The sequence below is a fragment of the Salmo trutta genome, chromosome 12 (assembly GCF_901001165.1).
Source record: "Salmo trutta chromosome 12, fSalTru1.1, whole genome shotgun sequence".
Taxonomy (NCBI): domain Eukaryota; kingdom Metazoa; phylum Chordata; class Actinopteri; order Salmoniformes; family Salmonidae; genus Salmo; species Salmo trutta.
In genome coordinates this window covers 14,892,009-14,907,017 of record NC_042968.1, presented here as the reverse complement: position 1 = coordinate 14,907,017, position 15,009 = coordinate 14,892,009, and the positions used below count along the sequence as shown (strand labels likewise).

Sequence of the window (15,009 nt, the reverse complement as noted above, 5' to 3'; positions counted from 1 at the left end):
GGTGTGATGGTGTGGGAGTGCTTTACTGGTGACACGGTCTGTGATTTATTTAGAATCCAAGGCACACTTAACCAGCATGGCTACCACAGCATTCTACAGCGATACACCATCCCATCTGGTTTGCGCTTAATGGGACTATTATTTGTTTTTCAACAAGACGATGACCCAACACACCCCCAGGCTGTGTAAGGGCTATTTGACCAAGAAGGAGAGTGATGGAGTGCTGTATCAGATGACCTGGCCTCCACAATCAACCGACCTCAACCTAATTGAGATGGTTTGTGATGAGTTGGACCGCAGAGTGAAGGAAAAGCAGCCAACAAGTGCTCAGCATATGTGGGAACTCCTTCAAGACGGTTGGAAAAGCATTCCGGGTGAAGCTGGTTGAGAGAATGCCAAAAGTGTGCAAAGCTGTCATCAAGGCAAAGGGTGGCTACTTTGAAGAATATAAAATATATTTTGATTTGTTTAACACTTTTTTGGTTACGACATGATTCCATATGTGTTATTTCATAGTTTTGATGTCTTCACTGTTGTTCTACAATTTAGAAAATAGTAAAAATAAAGAAAAACCCTTGTATGAGTAGGTGTGTTGAAACTTTTGACTGGTACTGTATATAAACAAAATTATATTACCCAAGTCACTCCCAAATACCCTTTCATTGTCCATCTAAACTATATTGACAACAGGATTTCAATCGTCCTTTAGCAAACCGTTTAGCAAACCGTCCTTTATCAAACCAGCAGGAAAAGTCAATAAATATTTACAAAGCAACCATGACCCTTCCCCATTACTTTAGACACATTAGCAAAATATGTATTTACATGAAAATGAAAAACAAAGAAAAGTAAATGAAACAATATGCAGGTACAATATTACATTGTGAATATAAAAAATACACTGATGCATCCAAAAAACACAAACAACACAAATAAATAACGTAAACACCTTCTGCCCAGATGACCCTCTTTAGTATTAACATCAGCAAAACATCAGGAGTATCAGTTGGATGAATGTTAGCTCAGAAAAGGACAAGTCATCGACACAAAAGTAAGAAAGGTAATCACTCTGGCTCACTTGCCATCCTCAGACACTCATTAGTCTGCTAGTCTTGTCTACCCAGAGCTCTCCAACTGGACTGTAAAAACAACCGCTGCTTACAGCTCCTCTGTGGAGGACAATGGGATCTGTCCTTGGTTTATATATACATAGGAGTCTCCTGTCCTGTTAAGAGTCTGAACATGGCCGCTGGCATTGTCTTCATGTGAATCTGGTTTAGGAAAAGACAGAAAACGAACATTTAGCTAGGCACTTGCATCTATCGCTTGTTGTTTTATCTGTCAATATCTTTATTGAAAATAATCAAGCTTAGAGGCACACACGTACAGCCTAACGATTGTATTGATGAATGCATATTATGCTCATTCCTCTTTCCAAGAGGTACCTGCCTTGGCCAGTAATCTAGTTTTGTGAATTCTCATACTATTTGACTGTGGTGTCCTCTGAGCTCCTTTATGAACTCTGTCTGTGTATCTGAACTGAACCTCACCTCGCCCACAGAGTTTGAGAGGGCTTGGACAATCTTCTCATGCGCTGTAGCCACCACGCTTTGGCCATTGATCTCAATAATGCGGTGGCCAACCCGGACACCCCCCCGCTCAGCAATACCCCCACGCATCAGGCTGCAGATCTGTGGGTGAAGATGACAAACAGAAGGTGAATATTATCCTTCATGGCAGTCACTCACCCCCATTGGCAACAAGACAGGGGTAATTCTATAGGGGAATAAAGCAATGATGCAACAATGTACCCATTAAATCTACTGAAACAGTTGTATTGCTAAAATGTCAAGGATAGTTAATGGATTTGGTCGTGTGATCCTGATAGGGAGAGGCCAGGGTGAGATTTGAGCTCTGTGAATGACATTGTAAGGTTAATCTGTATGCAGTAGCAAGGAAAATGGCAGTTCACACCGAGCTGATAACCTAAGGCAATAAAGCTCCTAGCTTCAGCCTCGGTGCAATGATAGCCACGAGAGATAAAACAGTAATTACATCTGGATTTTTCTTTTTATAGGATTTTAAAGGGATATTGTCAGACTATATAAATATTGCTCTAAGGAGTTGACAATGTGTGTCATAGAAGCAATGTGCCACAGAGGATAACTTGAATACAGCGGAGACTTGAATAAAGTGGTATGAGGAACACACTAAAATACGTGTGTGTGCGCAGCATGTTTTTTTTCATCAAAGCATGTAACGCTCATGATGCAAATCACATACGCACAGACCTACAGGCTAACAGCTTGTCATATCGTTTGATACAATATTATTTTCCTCAGAATTGGTTTCTTTAGAGATATGACTGTACCAGCTGAAAGGAGAAAACAAAAAAAGGTTTTTAATAATTTACGGGGCTGTCTTCTCCTATTCAGTTTATGTCAGCTGAAATCCTCCTGAGGGAACTGAAGTTTCGTTGGACAAAGACATGGATAAAGTCCAGAATCTCACCAAAAGTATTTTTCAACCAACCAATCACAGACTGTTATCTCAGCCTGTGTTATTCAACCTACAGGGCTAAGCGGTGGTGCCTGATCTGATCGTACTTACAATCCCATTCTGGACGCTGAAGCCCAGCTGGTACTTGAGGTCTGGTCTCTTGATGAGCACGGTGGTGACAGGGGGACAGCTCACAATGTTCAGCTTCACCTGCACCTGGTTCTTCAGGCCCTGATGGACAAACACAGTGGTCAGACAGAGCAGAGGGCATCCTGCAACCTCCACTGGGTTTAGTCAGTGGATTATTTTACATTAGAATTATGATCAAATTACAGAATTCATTGTAGTCTTCCACAATGAATGTAATGTCAACATAATAACCACTAATGACTCTTCCTAGAACTCTGTCCATGTACCTTGATGATTCCCTGACAGGTGGCGAGCGGCAGCCCCACCAGGCTGGTGTTGTTGATGGACATGATCTGGTCTCCGATGCTGAGCTTCCCGGAGCGGGCGGCCGGCCCACCGTTCATCATGTTGGCCAGGATGACCGTGGGCAGGATGGAGCCCCAGCCAGACTCCACTATGACCACGCCCAAGATCTCTCCCTTATGCTTCTCCAGCTGCAGCTGTGGAGCCAGCCAATAGCGAGAGAGAGATAGAGAGAGTGATGAGTGCCTCTAGTCAAAGCGATTGTGGGCAGGAGACTAATAAACCAGGGAGAAATATGACGGTGTAGCGGAAGAACCAAAACAGCATGCGGAAGAAGGAGGGCCAGATGGGTATATGACTCTGGTGGCTAAGTCCATGTGCAGTACTTCCACAGAACTACACTGCCTCACTGCTCATCAGAGATTCTTTCATCCTAAGCAAGAGGTCACTGACTGAGCATCCAAAAGTCCTCAGTGGATTGTACAGTGCATCTGAGGCACCATTATACAGTTACCTCATACAGTTAAATGAGAGCCAAACCTCTTTGCAGTTCTCAGAGTTTGAGAAGTGGATGAGGTCATCGTTGTACATCTCCTGCGTGTTGATGATGTCACTGTACTCCTTCTGACTCAGGTCCTCTGGGTTGATGCCGTTGGCCCTCAGGAACTCCTGGTAAGCCACGCTAAATGACTGCCCAATCGACTGGGCTATGAGCTGGGCCTGGCGAGCCAATGAGAAGAGAGGATAAGGCCATGAAAATAGAATTTACCCATGAGTGTTAAGAGTCAAATTTCTGTGGTCTGAGAGGGTTTTTCCCTTCTAGTAATTATATTTCTATGAATAAAACCAGCTATGCATTTGGCAGAAGCAATACACTGCCAATACACTGTCACAGTGACAGCAATGGGGAAAATCACATCACAGAGCAACTGGGGGATCAATATTCATTCATGTGGTATGAATCAAAGCACATAAGGAATTGCTTCACTGTTGCCAAGTACTATATGAGGTCCAATAAACATTGAATTCAAATGTCAAAACCTATTTGCCATGTCTTCATTACTGACAATTAGCTTCTGTCCTGGCATCATTTAATTAAACCATATAAATGGATCAAAACATGTTCGCAAGCTAAAGTGGTGAGCATCATGAAGCCTGGATCATTGGTGCAATGATTACGTCATTTTCTGTATAAAATGGCAAAGGTATTGATTGAAAAGCTGATCTAAAGAGGAGAAGAAAAGGAAAGTAATCTAATTGCATATCATATGATATTAGGGATGTGTCGATCCCATCCAGTTTCCCTATATTTACCTCCTACCTTCGCTCAGGCAGTTTTAGGGAATAATATATTTTCAAAGGAAGCAAGCTGTGGTTGCCCTGTTAACAAACTGACATCCAACTGCATGCTGGGCTTTGATAGACACATGAAGCACATCCTGGACTGTGGCGTGGGTGAAAATTGGCAGTATTACTGTAACAGAGAGCATACCACACATTGGCAATGTCTCTACACTGGCCGAGGGACAGGGGGGCAGTTAACCAGTGATTGAAATGTCAGGGCAATATAAACAACCTGCTATTTGAGTTGTAGGAATCCCCTATCCCTAACTCAGCCAATCCTGCCCATAACGAACGAGGACAGTAAAGCCAGTCGTTGCCCTTATCCAGACCAGTAGATCAAGGATCAGTCCTACCATGTAATAGGTAGACAGTAATAAGACACTGTTGGGAGAGGCATTGAAATATATAATTGTCCCTTTTGAGCTGAGGATAAATGACTCATGTGTCAACACTCAGAATGACTGTCCTTTATAACACACCAGCTAATTAGACATGGAGAAATGGAGATTAAGAGAGACAACTGCAATGCAGGGGCAGACGCACGCTGGCTAGGGGAGGAGACAGGTAGAGAGACTGGCCTATCAGAGGTGGATCCTCCCAGCTAAACATATCAGAGGGTCGTTCATAATGTGTTGTTGTGATTCATCTCTGAATCAGTCACAAAGCATTACCTCTATATTTAGAAACATGTCCTGTGCTTAACCTTTCACCTGGTCCTGATCCATTCTACCATTTGATATTAGCCTCAAGGGGCAGATCACAGACATTTACACACGTTCACTTACGTCCTCAGACTCAAAGACGTGGCAGATCATCCGGTACTGTTTCTTGGCCTCTGGGGCTCCAGGTGTGGTCTCGATGCAGTCCTGGGAGGCTGTGCGCGGCATGCGGCGCCTCGCCATCAGCACCACGATGTTTCCAATGTCAGCTATGTAGGAGATGGTGCGCAGGGCGTTGTCCATCATAGTTTCCTGTGTACGCAACCACAGCAACGAACAATGAACAACTAGTACCTTCCCTCGTAGACAGGTACATGTGAATAACAAACAGGGTATCATGAACACACCGTAACAGGTGTACTAATACACAGTATAAAAATACTATAATATATACTGTGTTGGCTTCTGAGAATATGAAATATACTTATTCATGCCAGTGATTGAGTGCTGAGGTTTAGAGGGTCTACACCAAAAGTGAACGGTTATAGGAGGAAGGTATATAGTGGGGGCAACTAAGCTTGGAATGTGTTGAGTGAAGGAAAGCGATTACATGTGGCAGACATTGATAAGGGGAGAGAGCCATAGATCAGTGATGGAGAGGGGGGTTGAGGTCAGGTCACCTTGAGGGAGAAATAAAAGTTTATGGCCCGTATCACTAGTGTCCTGCCTAGCAGTTAAGAACGATGTTTGTACAGATGGGTAGGAGGAGACTCAACCTATGAGGAACGGTTAAATATCAGTGCTTGTGTGAAAATGTTTTTCCTCTGAATGCAGCTGTAGTGACCCTCTGGGCAGAATAAACTTGGTTAAGCTTTCATAAATGTCCGTTGAGTGTTTCACTCTGAGAATTAGAACCTAACAACTCTATTACAATTGACGCTTCGAGTAAAATAAACACACTGTGTTTTGCACAGCTTCAGGCGAAGTATGACAAGGTGTTTATCTTCGCGCGAGTGTCTGGTAGCGCCGTAGGAGGAGCGGGAACACTCAGCTCCGTCCTGCACGCTCTTCAGCGAAACATCATTAGTCCGTCAGCAGAATTAATGATCCAATTTGTCTGTGCATGCTGCGCCTACAGCCTTTCACCTTGTCACGGTGAGCAGCCTCAGCAGAGTGGCAGAACTCCATGCATTTCCCCTCAGCCCATATGCTCCGTAGCAGGCCGAGGCGTGGGAATCACACCTCTAATCAACCTGGGGTTCTCGAATGTTCTCATCCCTTCTGGTACACACAGACAGCAGGGGCTGATCCGAGGCACGTTTGGGGATTATTTAAAAAGATTATTCAATAGGATTGCTCTTACATTTTCATTCGCGGCACAAATGTTCTTAGTGTGTATGAAATATGACATTATTCCATCTAGGAAGTGGTAGAATTGGTATAGTAAATAAGAAGAATCACATGAAAATGCCATTGTGTTGCAATTTATGGAAGAGCAGTTATGACTTCAAATCTCTCACCAACTAACCAACCCCCATAAATCCAGACTTTTCCCATCTTGGTGGTTGCGGGAAGCAGGTAGCCTTGTGCCACACAGGGAGTGGAATGGAGAGACACTGCATTGCAGCACATTACAGTAGGCTGTGCCAGGCAGCCAGCCCACACACTGCTGTTCTGTTCAGTCGGACTGCAACTCAACGACAGGGTTCACACATTCTGTTCACAGTCAGTCAGCTGGCACTCTAGTCTCTACACCAGAGACATCACTGTTAACACTGCGGCTGACCCTCTCACATTGGACAACCTTGTTTCCCATAAGACATTTAAGGCATGACATCAAGAGTAAAGTGCTACACTCTACCTAATGTATAACTGCATGACAGTTCAAAGCCATGTGTCAAGCATGTATGTCCTAAACAATTTGGATTTGGAGGTGAGATGATTTCTGACTAATTAATATTGCAGATGGATTGGGTTGGGAGTCAAGTGGGTTGGGATACAAAGTGTTTAAAACTAGCTTTCATCTTACTGCTACGTCCCACTTTATTGACAGCTGTCCATAGAGGCTTTCTGGCTTCAACGTTCATTTATTTTTTATCCTCGCTCAGAGGGAGATCAGATAATAAATATGAAATAAATAAATGATCTGCCAACATCTGTCACAAAGGTCACCGAGAGGAGTTGTGTGGCTTTGGCCCCACTGCATTTGATTGGTCCTGTCAGGGCTGGAGTCAGGACCTCTACTCACCTGTGTGTCTGCGTTGAGCACTTTGATCCTCTGGGTGGAGATGAAGAGGTCCACCTCTGTCAGTGTCTGTGCGTCCCCCTCTGGGCTCTGGACGGAGACAAAAGAGAGACAGGCGTGTCAGAGTCCCCCCTGAGGCAGGAGAGAGCGGCCCGGGTGCCCATTCTGTAAGCACCCTGGCTGGGGGCTGAGGAGAGCTCACCAAGGGCCCACGGTTAACAGGCTGCACACTTTAATCTCCTGTTGAGAACAGTTTTAAAGCTATTTCATAAATCATGTAATGATGTTATAGGTTGGGACCCGGCGGACTCCTGGCAAGCCTACAGTAGGTGTTCAGTCAGTGCTGGACTAAGGCTACACCCATAGAGAACAGCCATAAAATGTACATTCATATTCCATTTCATAATCTGAATTATAACACATTGTAACACATTGATATGGACTAAAGGACTGGTTAGTAGAATTGCCATAGGATGTTGTTGTTGTTTATTGAGTGGTGGTCATGCTCACATTGTTCCACACAAAATGGGTCTCTGAAGGCTACTATATCTATACAATTGGGACTAGGTGATTAATAATATTCATCTTCATGATAAATGGTCATGTGATTGTGCATGCATGACTGCATGGAATACATGTGGAATTAAAAAACAGCCATCTCTGTGACAGACAGGGCCAGCATCCAGATCAGATTTGAGGCAGCGGGAGTGAGGGCAGGTCATATAGTCACAGAGGGACCCAGTTGGCTCTGGGGCTTTACATCAATAGGTCTGACATGATGTTGGTGTGTTGAGAGCTGGCACAGATGAGAGTAGGTGCAACATGGCAGTGCTAGCTAAGCCATTACAAGCTGCTGGATGTGTGTGAATACCGGTCCCAGGCATTTGGTTTGCATTCACGCTAATCACCACGCACTGCGTGCTAATTCAATCACGTTTGATTTAAGTTAATTATCTAAGGACTGATGTGTGTATAATGAGCAGCATAATATACATGTTTTTAAAATATGCAATATATAATGAAGCAATTTAATTGATGATATGTCTAATAGATTAAATTATAATTTGTAGTAATTCTGTGTAGGCTCGAATATTTCTTTGCATCATCAATATATTTCATGTTTGCTGGCTCTGATTTTCAGAGCACAAGCTGCAGTGATGTTCCCGGAGTTCACACAGTCCAGACTCTCAGTGATGCATGCAGGGTAATCAGATGGAATGGGATATGGAGATTCTCATCATAACTCAAGTCACCTCCTCACACTCCACGGCTCAGAGCGTGTCAGGGTGAGACAGAGACAGACAGACGGACAGACGGAACAGGGAGCCAGAGGGTGAGGGTGGAGTCAAGGTGGCCCTTCTCTCTGTTGTTATCAGATCAGATTGTTTTTACACACCGCCTTTTTCTTGATTTTGGCAGCCTTCTGAACCCTCTGGGAGGAGACGTTGGGACAGAACAGGGTCGTCAGACACGGGACGGGAGGAGCGGCAAAAACAGAGAGCAGGAAGTAAAGAAAGTAAAAGAAAGTAAGAGACAATAACTCAACCAAACAGCAGGTGTATCATTGCTCTGAGAGGGAGAGGAGCGATGGCACAGCTGTGTTCTGCAGAAACTAATTAAAACGCAATTAAAAGGATCATAATTGCTCTTTTTCCTTTTGAATACAGCAAATCATAAAAACATGCAAAAATGAGTTGATACCACACCTTAATATCACAGTAAAAAGGGAACTCGAGTGTAGCATATGCAAATACTCTATCAAAGGGCTTCCGGTTCAAATGTGAAGTCAAGGCAAGACATCCTCGGCATACCTTTCCTGTAATGTCTTTCAGAAAATGGTGAGGAATTACAGCAGAGCCCAGCATCCTGAGGCGACTTGACATGTAATTTAAGGCAGCGCAATGATTTAGTCCTGTATTGACATCCGTCATCATCCCCCTGAGAAATGGGATGTCAAAACTGACAGCTGGTGACTGAGTGGTTTTCAAATGGTCTAAAAACAACATATTGAGAAACCTACTGTAGGGTGGCTGACCAGAAAACACTGATTCAGTAAATTCAGTTGATTCAGATTCAGTTAAGATACCGATTCAGTTAATCTCACACCTGTGCAACGGACTAGGTATCCCCTTTCCCAACACTGGGCCCCACAAAAAGACCTTACTGCACAGGACCAGAAGGAGGGTGTGGTGAAGTCCAGACACATAAAGGACCTCTGTTTGTGAGCCCTGAGCTGAAACTGGTTCAGCTGCCTGAGAGAGTTGGTACCACAGCTATCTGCAAGCCAGCCAGTCAGGAGCAGAGGAAGGGTCAGCACTCTCTCTACCGCTTCACCATTTGCTGGGAGACAGAGCAGAGGGCAGGATCTTGCCTCTCAGACGGTCGAGCAAGTTGGATATTTGCGTGCTGCAACTAGTCAGTTTATTTGTGTTCATATGGGAAGCAGAGCAGAGAATGGCCTTCAGGGATGAACCTGGGTTGTTTGTTACACATTTACTGCACCACCTTCAGCCCTCCTAATGCAAGGCAGTCCTCCAGCTACATCCAGCTACACCCACTGCATCAAATCAAGGCAGGCAGATAAAGGAGTGGGCGATGAAGCTGCATAAATATTACATCAAAATGAGGGGAGCATGCCAAAAAAGATCTGTATAAATAAAACCTACGATGGCATGGTATTTACCTGCAATGTTCTGTTTTTTTGTTCTCTGTAGCAGTGGACTAAATATTGAGGACAGCAGCGTAATTCATCTGTGTGTGGGTTGTGTGTTTATGAGAACCAGAAAATGAAACTGAGGGAGGCAGGCAGCACAGAGCACCCTGCCCAGTCCCAGTGTTCAGGGGTTGGTGTGTGAAGAACTGGTAGCTACCAGCACATAACAGAGCCCGATCCCCTGCGTCCAGAGTGACATATGGCCAATTCATCTGTGGAGAGACACATCATCTGTAGTTCCTCCTCAGATGAGGGGAGAGAACAAGTGGCATGCTTTCCGATGGCGGCCTTCACAGCTGAACAGCCAACATAAAAATAATGAAGGAAAAAAAAAACGCTCAGTTAAGCGTTGCCATGGTATCATCTTCAAAGGCCTTCGATGGTAGCGAGAGAACGGAAGGATTTTTTTTTGTCACTGGGATGGATGGAGCCAGACCCCAGCAGCGGAAGGGAGGCAGGGGCCCATCAAAACTCAAATATCCCTCCAAAAGATGCCAGCTTCTCCCAAAGGAAAGCTGCCAGCTGTCTCAGATGGGAGGGTCACATGCCCCAGTCTTGTGCCTGCTGAAGCAAACTGCTGCTGGACAAGCGAGTGTGCCACTGTGTCACACTGAGCTGTGGGTCAATCTGACCCACTGAGCTAACATATACTCCCATCTCTGCTCGGCAGTGACTGGCTGGCCTTGCCACAGGTGGATGTTTCTAAAAGTAGATCCCAGGGAAGTGCCAGTGGACCACTGAGTTAGGTTATAAAATATTCATGATTACAGCCCAGCCCATGTTTTCATGAGAGGGAGAGGAAACGTATGGTGCCTGGACAGCTCATGAACATCTGGTGTTTCATCTTGGGCTGTTTTTTCTTTGATCCAATAGGTATAGCTCCTAAAGTCATGTACAGCGTCTCCTTGTCAATGGTCTCAACAATACATTGTCAGCACACATGAACTCACTCAAAAACATACCGTGCAAATACTATATTTGTGATTATTCGGTGATCAGACTGAGGGGAAAACGGCCCTTGCATAAATGGCCTTTGAAAAGCTAGACTGCCAAAAGCAATCATAACTCCAGAGCTAGTTGAGAGCCAACCAGTAGTGAAGTGATTGAAATGCACAGTGGCGGAGTCTGTTTTGAATATGGCCATTCTCTCTGGCTGCTCTCCATCAGTATTCATAGCAGAGAAGTCATGTAGAAAATGGGACTGAAATGGAAGGGGAAACATAACCTCTGTGAGCCAGCAATCCATTACCAACACCATGTGACACATGCTTTAGCCCAATCTGGCCCAACTGGAGCCCAAATGGACTGCTAATTCTGGCCAAATCTCAGACTGCTATGACTGGGGAGATAAACAGCGTTGATGTCCATGTGGATTTAATAGACCAATCTGGACCTCACTTGAATTAAAAAGACCAGCACATTTGAAGTCCATTTATAAAACTGTATTTCTGTCTGCCACATTGCAGACCATCTACAGCAAGAGGTTCCATTTAGAGTACTAATTAAAAAGGTTTCCAGAGGTTATGTCAATACTCTGTACAAGCTTTGAAGTCTCAATCAGGTTTTCTATATGCCTGAAACATGAATATAAAGTTTATTTAAGATATACTAGAACTAGAAAGATCAAATAATATTGATGAATACCTTAAGGTGTTGTTTCCTCTACAGGGCATCATTAAATCCTGACAGTATGAAAATAAAACAGTGGGTTGTAAACAGAGCGAAAGGACTATAAACTAACCCACTGGGGAGAACATGATTACACACTACCACTGCGTCCTGCAGTACAGTAGCAATAATCCTACTAGATTGGACACGGTCTCCTGGGGTGTAAACAAACACATCAGGCACTTTGAATCTTCCAAAACGCTTCTTAGAGTCACGGTGAAAATATACCAGATCAAAACAACATCCATATGAAAAGGAACGAAGGTAGGGAAGCTGTCTGCGGGATTTGAAACGGGTGGTGCAGTGTGTGTGTGCGTGTGTGTGTCTATGTATGTATGCGTGTGTGTGTGTGTGTGTGCGTGCGTGCGATGGAAGACCTGTCTGCTGTCTGTCCGTACCTTGACCCGGCTGACAGCCTCCTGGGCCTGCATCATGCGGATGTTCTTGGACGGGTTCCTCTCAGAGAGCAGCTGGGTGGAGCCCAGGTAGTTAGCAGCAAAGATGATGCCATCAATAAGATCTTCTGGCTCACAGGGACCCGGAACTGACAGAGAGAGACAGGGAGAATGGATGGACAGAGAAACGAAGGAGCAGGAGAAAAACGCTATTAGATCATACTTCTCTTGCAAAACAAAGACATCTCTGTGTTGTTCTAGCTGAAAGGTCACATTCGTATGAGTATTGGTAGCCTTCTGTATGTACAATTTGAATAAATCAAACACTGAAATTCTGTAGCTGTTGAGTATTATGCAGAGAAACAATCATGGCGGAGGCTTGAGCAGTGAAATGGCCACGGGTGGGCAGCGAGCTGAGAGCTGAGAGAGGCACCAGGGGATTCATGTGGCCGTGTGATATGTAGATGTAGACTCTGTGACAACCACTGAGGGATACAATGCACTGTCATGAAATCAGAGAGAGTGAAAGAAAGAAACAGCTCAGCCTCCAGGAAGCCCTGCTGTTCGCTGCCCAGTGGTGAGAGGGGCCTGGCGAGGAATGCCTTGAAAACATCTCAAACCAAACATACTCAGAGGCCTGGAACTGGCCTGCTTAGATATAGCCCTCCCACATTGACGACTAACTCACTGACACATCTGACATGATGGCTCTCAGGTAAATTGGCCAAATAAAGATAGTGAACACTTTATATTTTTATTTTTTTATTTCACCTTTATTTAACCAGGTAGGCAAGTTGAGAACAAGTTCTCATTTACAATTGCGACCTGGCCAAGATAAAGCAAGCAGTTTGACACATACAACAACACAGAGTTACACATGGAGTAAAACAAACATACAGTCAATAATATAGTAGAAAAATAAGTCTATATACAAAGTGAGCAAATGAGGTGAGATAAGGGAGCTAAAAGCAAAAAAGGCCACGTTGGCGAAGTAAATACAATATAGCAAGTAAAACACTGGAATGGTAGATTTGCAGTGGAAGATAGTGCAAAGTAGAAATAATGGGGTGCAAAGGAGCAAAATAAATAAAATAAATACAGTAGGGGAAGAGGTAGTTGTTTGGGCTAAATTATAGATGGGCTATGTAAAGGTGCAGTAATCTGTGAGCTGCTCTGACAGCTGGTGCTTAAAGCTAGTGAGGGAGATAAGTGTTTCCAGTTTTAGAGATTTTTGTAGTTCGTTCCAGTCATTGGCAGCAGAGAACTGGAAGGAGAGGCGGCCGAAGGAGGAATTGGCTTTGGGGGTGACCAGAGAGATATACTTGCTGGAACGCGTGCTACAGGTGGGTGCTGCTATGGTGACCAGTGAGCGGAGATAAGGGGGGACTTTACCTAGCAGGGTCTTGTAGATGATCTGGAGCCAGTGGGCCAGCCAACGAGAGCGTACAGGTCGCAGTGGTGGGTAGTATATGGGGCTTTGGTGACAAAACGGATGGCACTGTGATAGACTGCATCCAATTTATTGAGTAGGGTATTGGAGGCTATTTTGTAAATGACATCGCCGAAGTCGAGGATCGGTAAGATGGTCAGTTTTACGAGGGTATGTTTGGCAGCATGAGTGAAAGATGCTTTGTTGCGAAATAGGAAGCCAATTCTAGATTTAGCTTTGGATTGGAGATGTTTGATGTGAGTCTGGAAGGAGAGTTTACAGTCTAACCAGACACCTAGGTATTTGTAGTTGTCCACATAGTTGTCCATATATTCACATATTCATATTCCACACATATATGATCATTCCTCTTTACTTTCTTGTTTGTCTTCATTTTCAAACGCAGACTCATTAATTTGTTCATCAATCTCTCTCCCTCTCAACATGTTGATCTCATGTAACAGCTGCAAGCTCATTATTTTCTCTCCTTAATACTCCATGATCTGTCATTTTGCAACTAGATTTTGAGTGGTTATTAAGGCGCTTGAATTAGAGAGACAAATCTAATATTCTTGGAATGAGCAGATCCCTGCACCCAAAGTGATATAAGCCTCTTACAGGGAATATCTGTTTTTGATGTTGGGAATTTGATTCATTTTTGTCTTTTGATTTCAGACGTGGAGGTGCCTTACCATTAACAAAGCTGGGGAAAGATGCAGCCTTCTTTGTTTCCTGAAAAACAGAAAGTCTTGATTGAACTCTCTGAATTAGTAAAGCAGAATGAATGCATTCTCATTTCATGAAACTGAAAGGAAAACCCGCCTCTCTGCAAGGCCTTTGGCTTCCACAACAAACAACAGACTAACAAACTCCAAAAGCTTCAGTCTGTCAAAGAAGATGAAACATTTTTGAACATCAGTTCAAAGTAGCCTATGAAATCGATACAAACCCTATTTATCAACAGATAAGGAAGAAAATGTAAGAAACGATGCAAGAACTGAATACATAGAAAAGCATGTGGTATCTAGAACCTAAAAGGGTTCTTTGGCTGTCCCCATAAGAGAACCCTTTGAAGAACCCTTTTTGGTTCCAGGTAGAACCCTTTTGGGTTCCATGTAGAACCCTTCCCACAGAGAGTTCTACATGGAACTCAAAAGGGTCCTAACTGGAACCAAAAATGGTTCTACCTGCAACCAAAAAGGGTTGTCCTGTGGGGACAGCCGAACAACCCTTTTGGAACCTTTTTTTCTAAGAGTGTATAGTACAGATCAAAGGAAGTAACACTTCATGGCATCGACCTGATTGTAAACAGTGGTCCATGTTAACATGTAGGGTCATGACATGCCTACATCTTCAGATGTGAAACACAACTGTATATCAATACTTCCACAAAGCTCTGAATGAGAGAGCCACACATTAAAGCACTCTGAGTAATGGGCATCACTTGAAAGACATGACACTCAAATGGAGGGTCCAGGCTGAAATATGTGTGGCAGTTCATTACAGTCTGTGAGGAAGGCCCAGGAGCACTATCAAACCACTTAATAACTTAAAGGGAAACAACTTCCTAGTATATCTTAGTACACTTATGCTTTAGTGGCCTCCCGCAAATATACAATACGTAA

The 15,009-nt window shown here is 44.0% G+C and overlaps 1 protein-coding gene across 3 annotated transcripts in view; it reads right to left on the bottom strand.

Moving 5' to 3' along the window:
* Positions 1-701: 701 nt before the first annotated feature.
* Positions 702-15,009, bottom strand: part of LOC115202996 (amyloid-beta A4 precursor protein-binding family A member 2-like) — a 69,969-nt gene continuing 55,661 nt past the window's right edge. For 2 of the 3 annotated variants that reach the window (XM_029767220.1, XM_029767221.1), the window contains 10 exons: positions 14,077-14,116; positions 11,959-12,104; positions 8,576-8,611; positions 7,183-7,269; positions 5,061-5,246; positions 3,472-3,651; positions 2,916-3,128; positions 2,611-2,730; positions 1,551-1,691; positions 702-1,271 (listed from right to left, as the gene is read on the bottom strand). In XM_029767220.1, coding sequence (XP_029623080.1) covers positions 1,200-1,271; positions 1,551-1,691; positions 2,611-2,730; positions 2,916-3,128; positions 3,472-3,651; positions 5,061-5,246; positions 7,183-7,269; positions 8,576-8,611; positions 11,959-12,104; positions 14,077-14,116 — 1,221 coding nt within the window. In that variant the 3' untranslated portion in view covers positions 702-1,199. The remainder of the gene's footprint in view (positions 1,272-1,550; positions 1,692-2,610; positions 2,731-2,915; positions 3,129-3,471; positions 3,652-5,060; positions 5,247-7,182; positions 7,270-8,575; positions 8,612-11,958; positions 12,105-14,076; positions 14,117-15,009) is intronic. The other variant, XM_029767222.1, reaches the window with a different exon arrangement.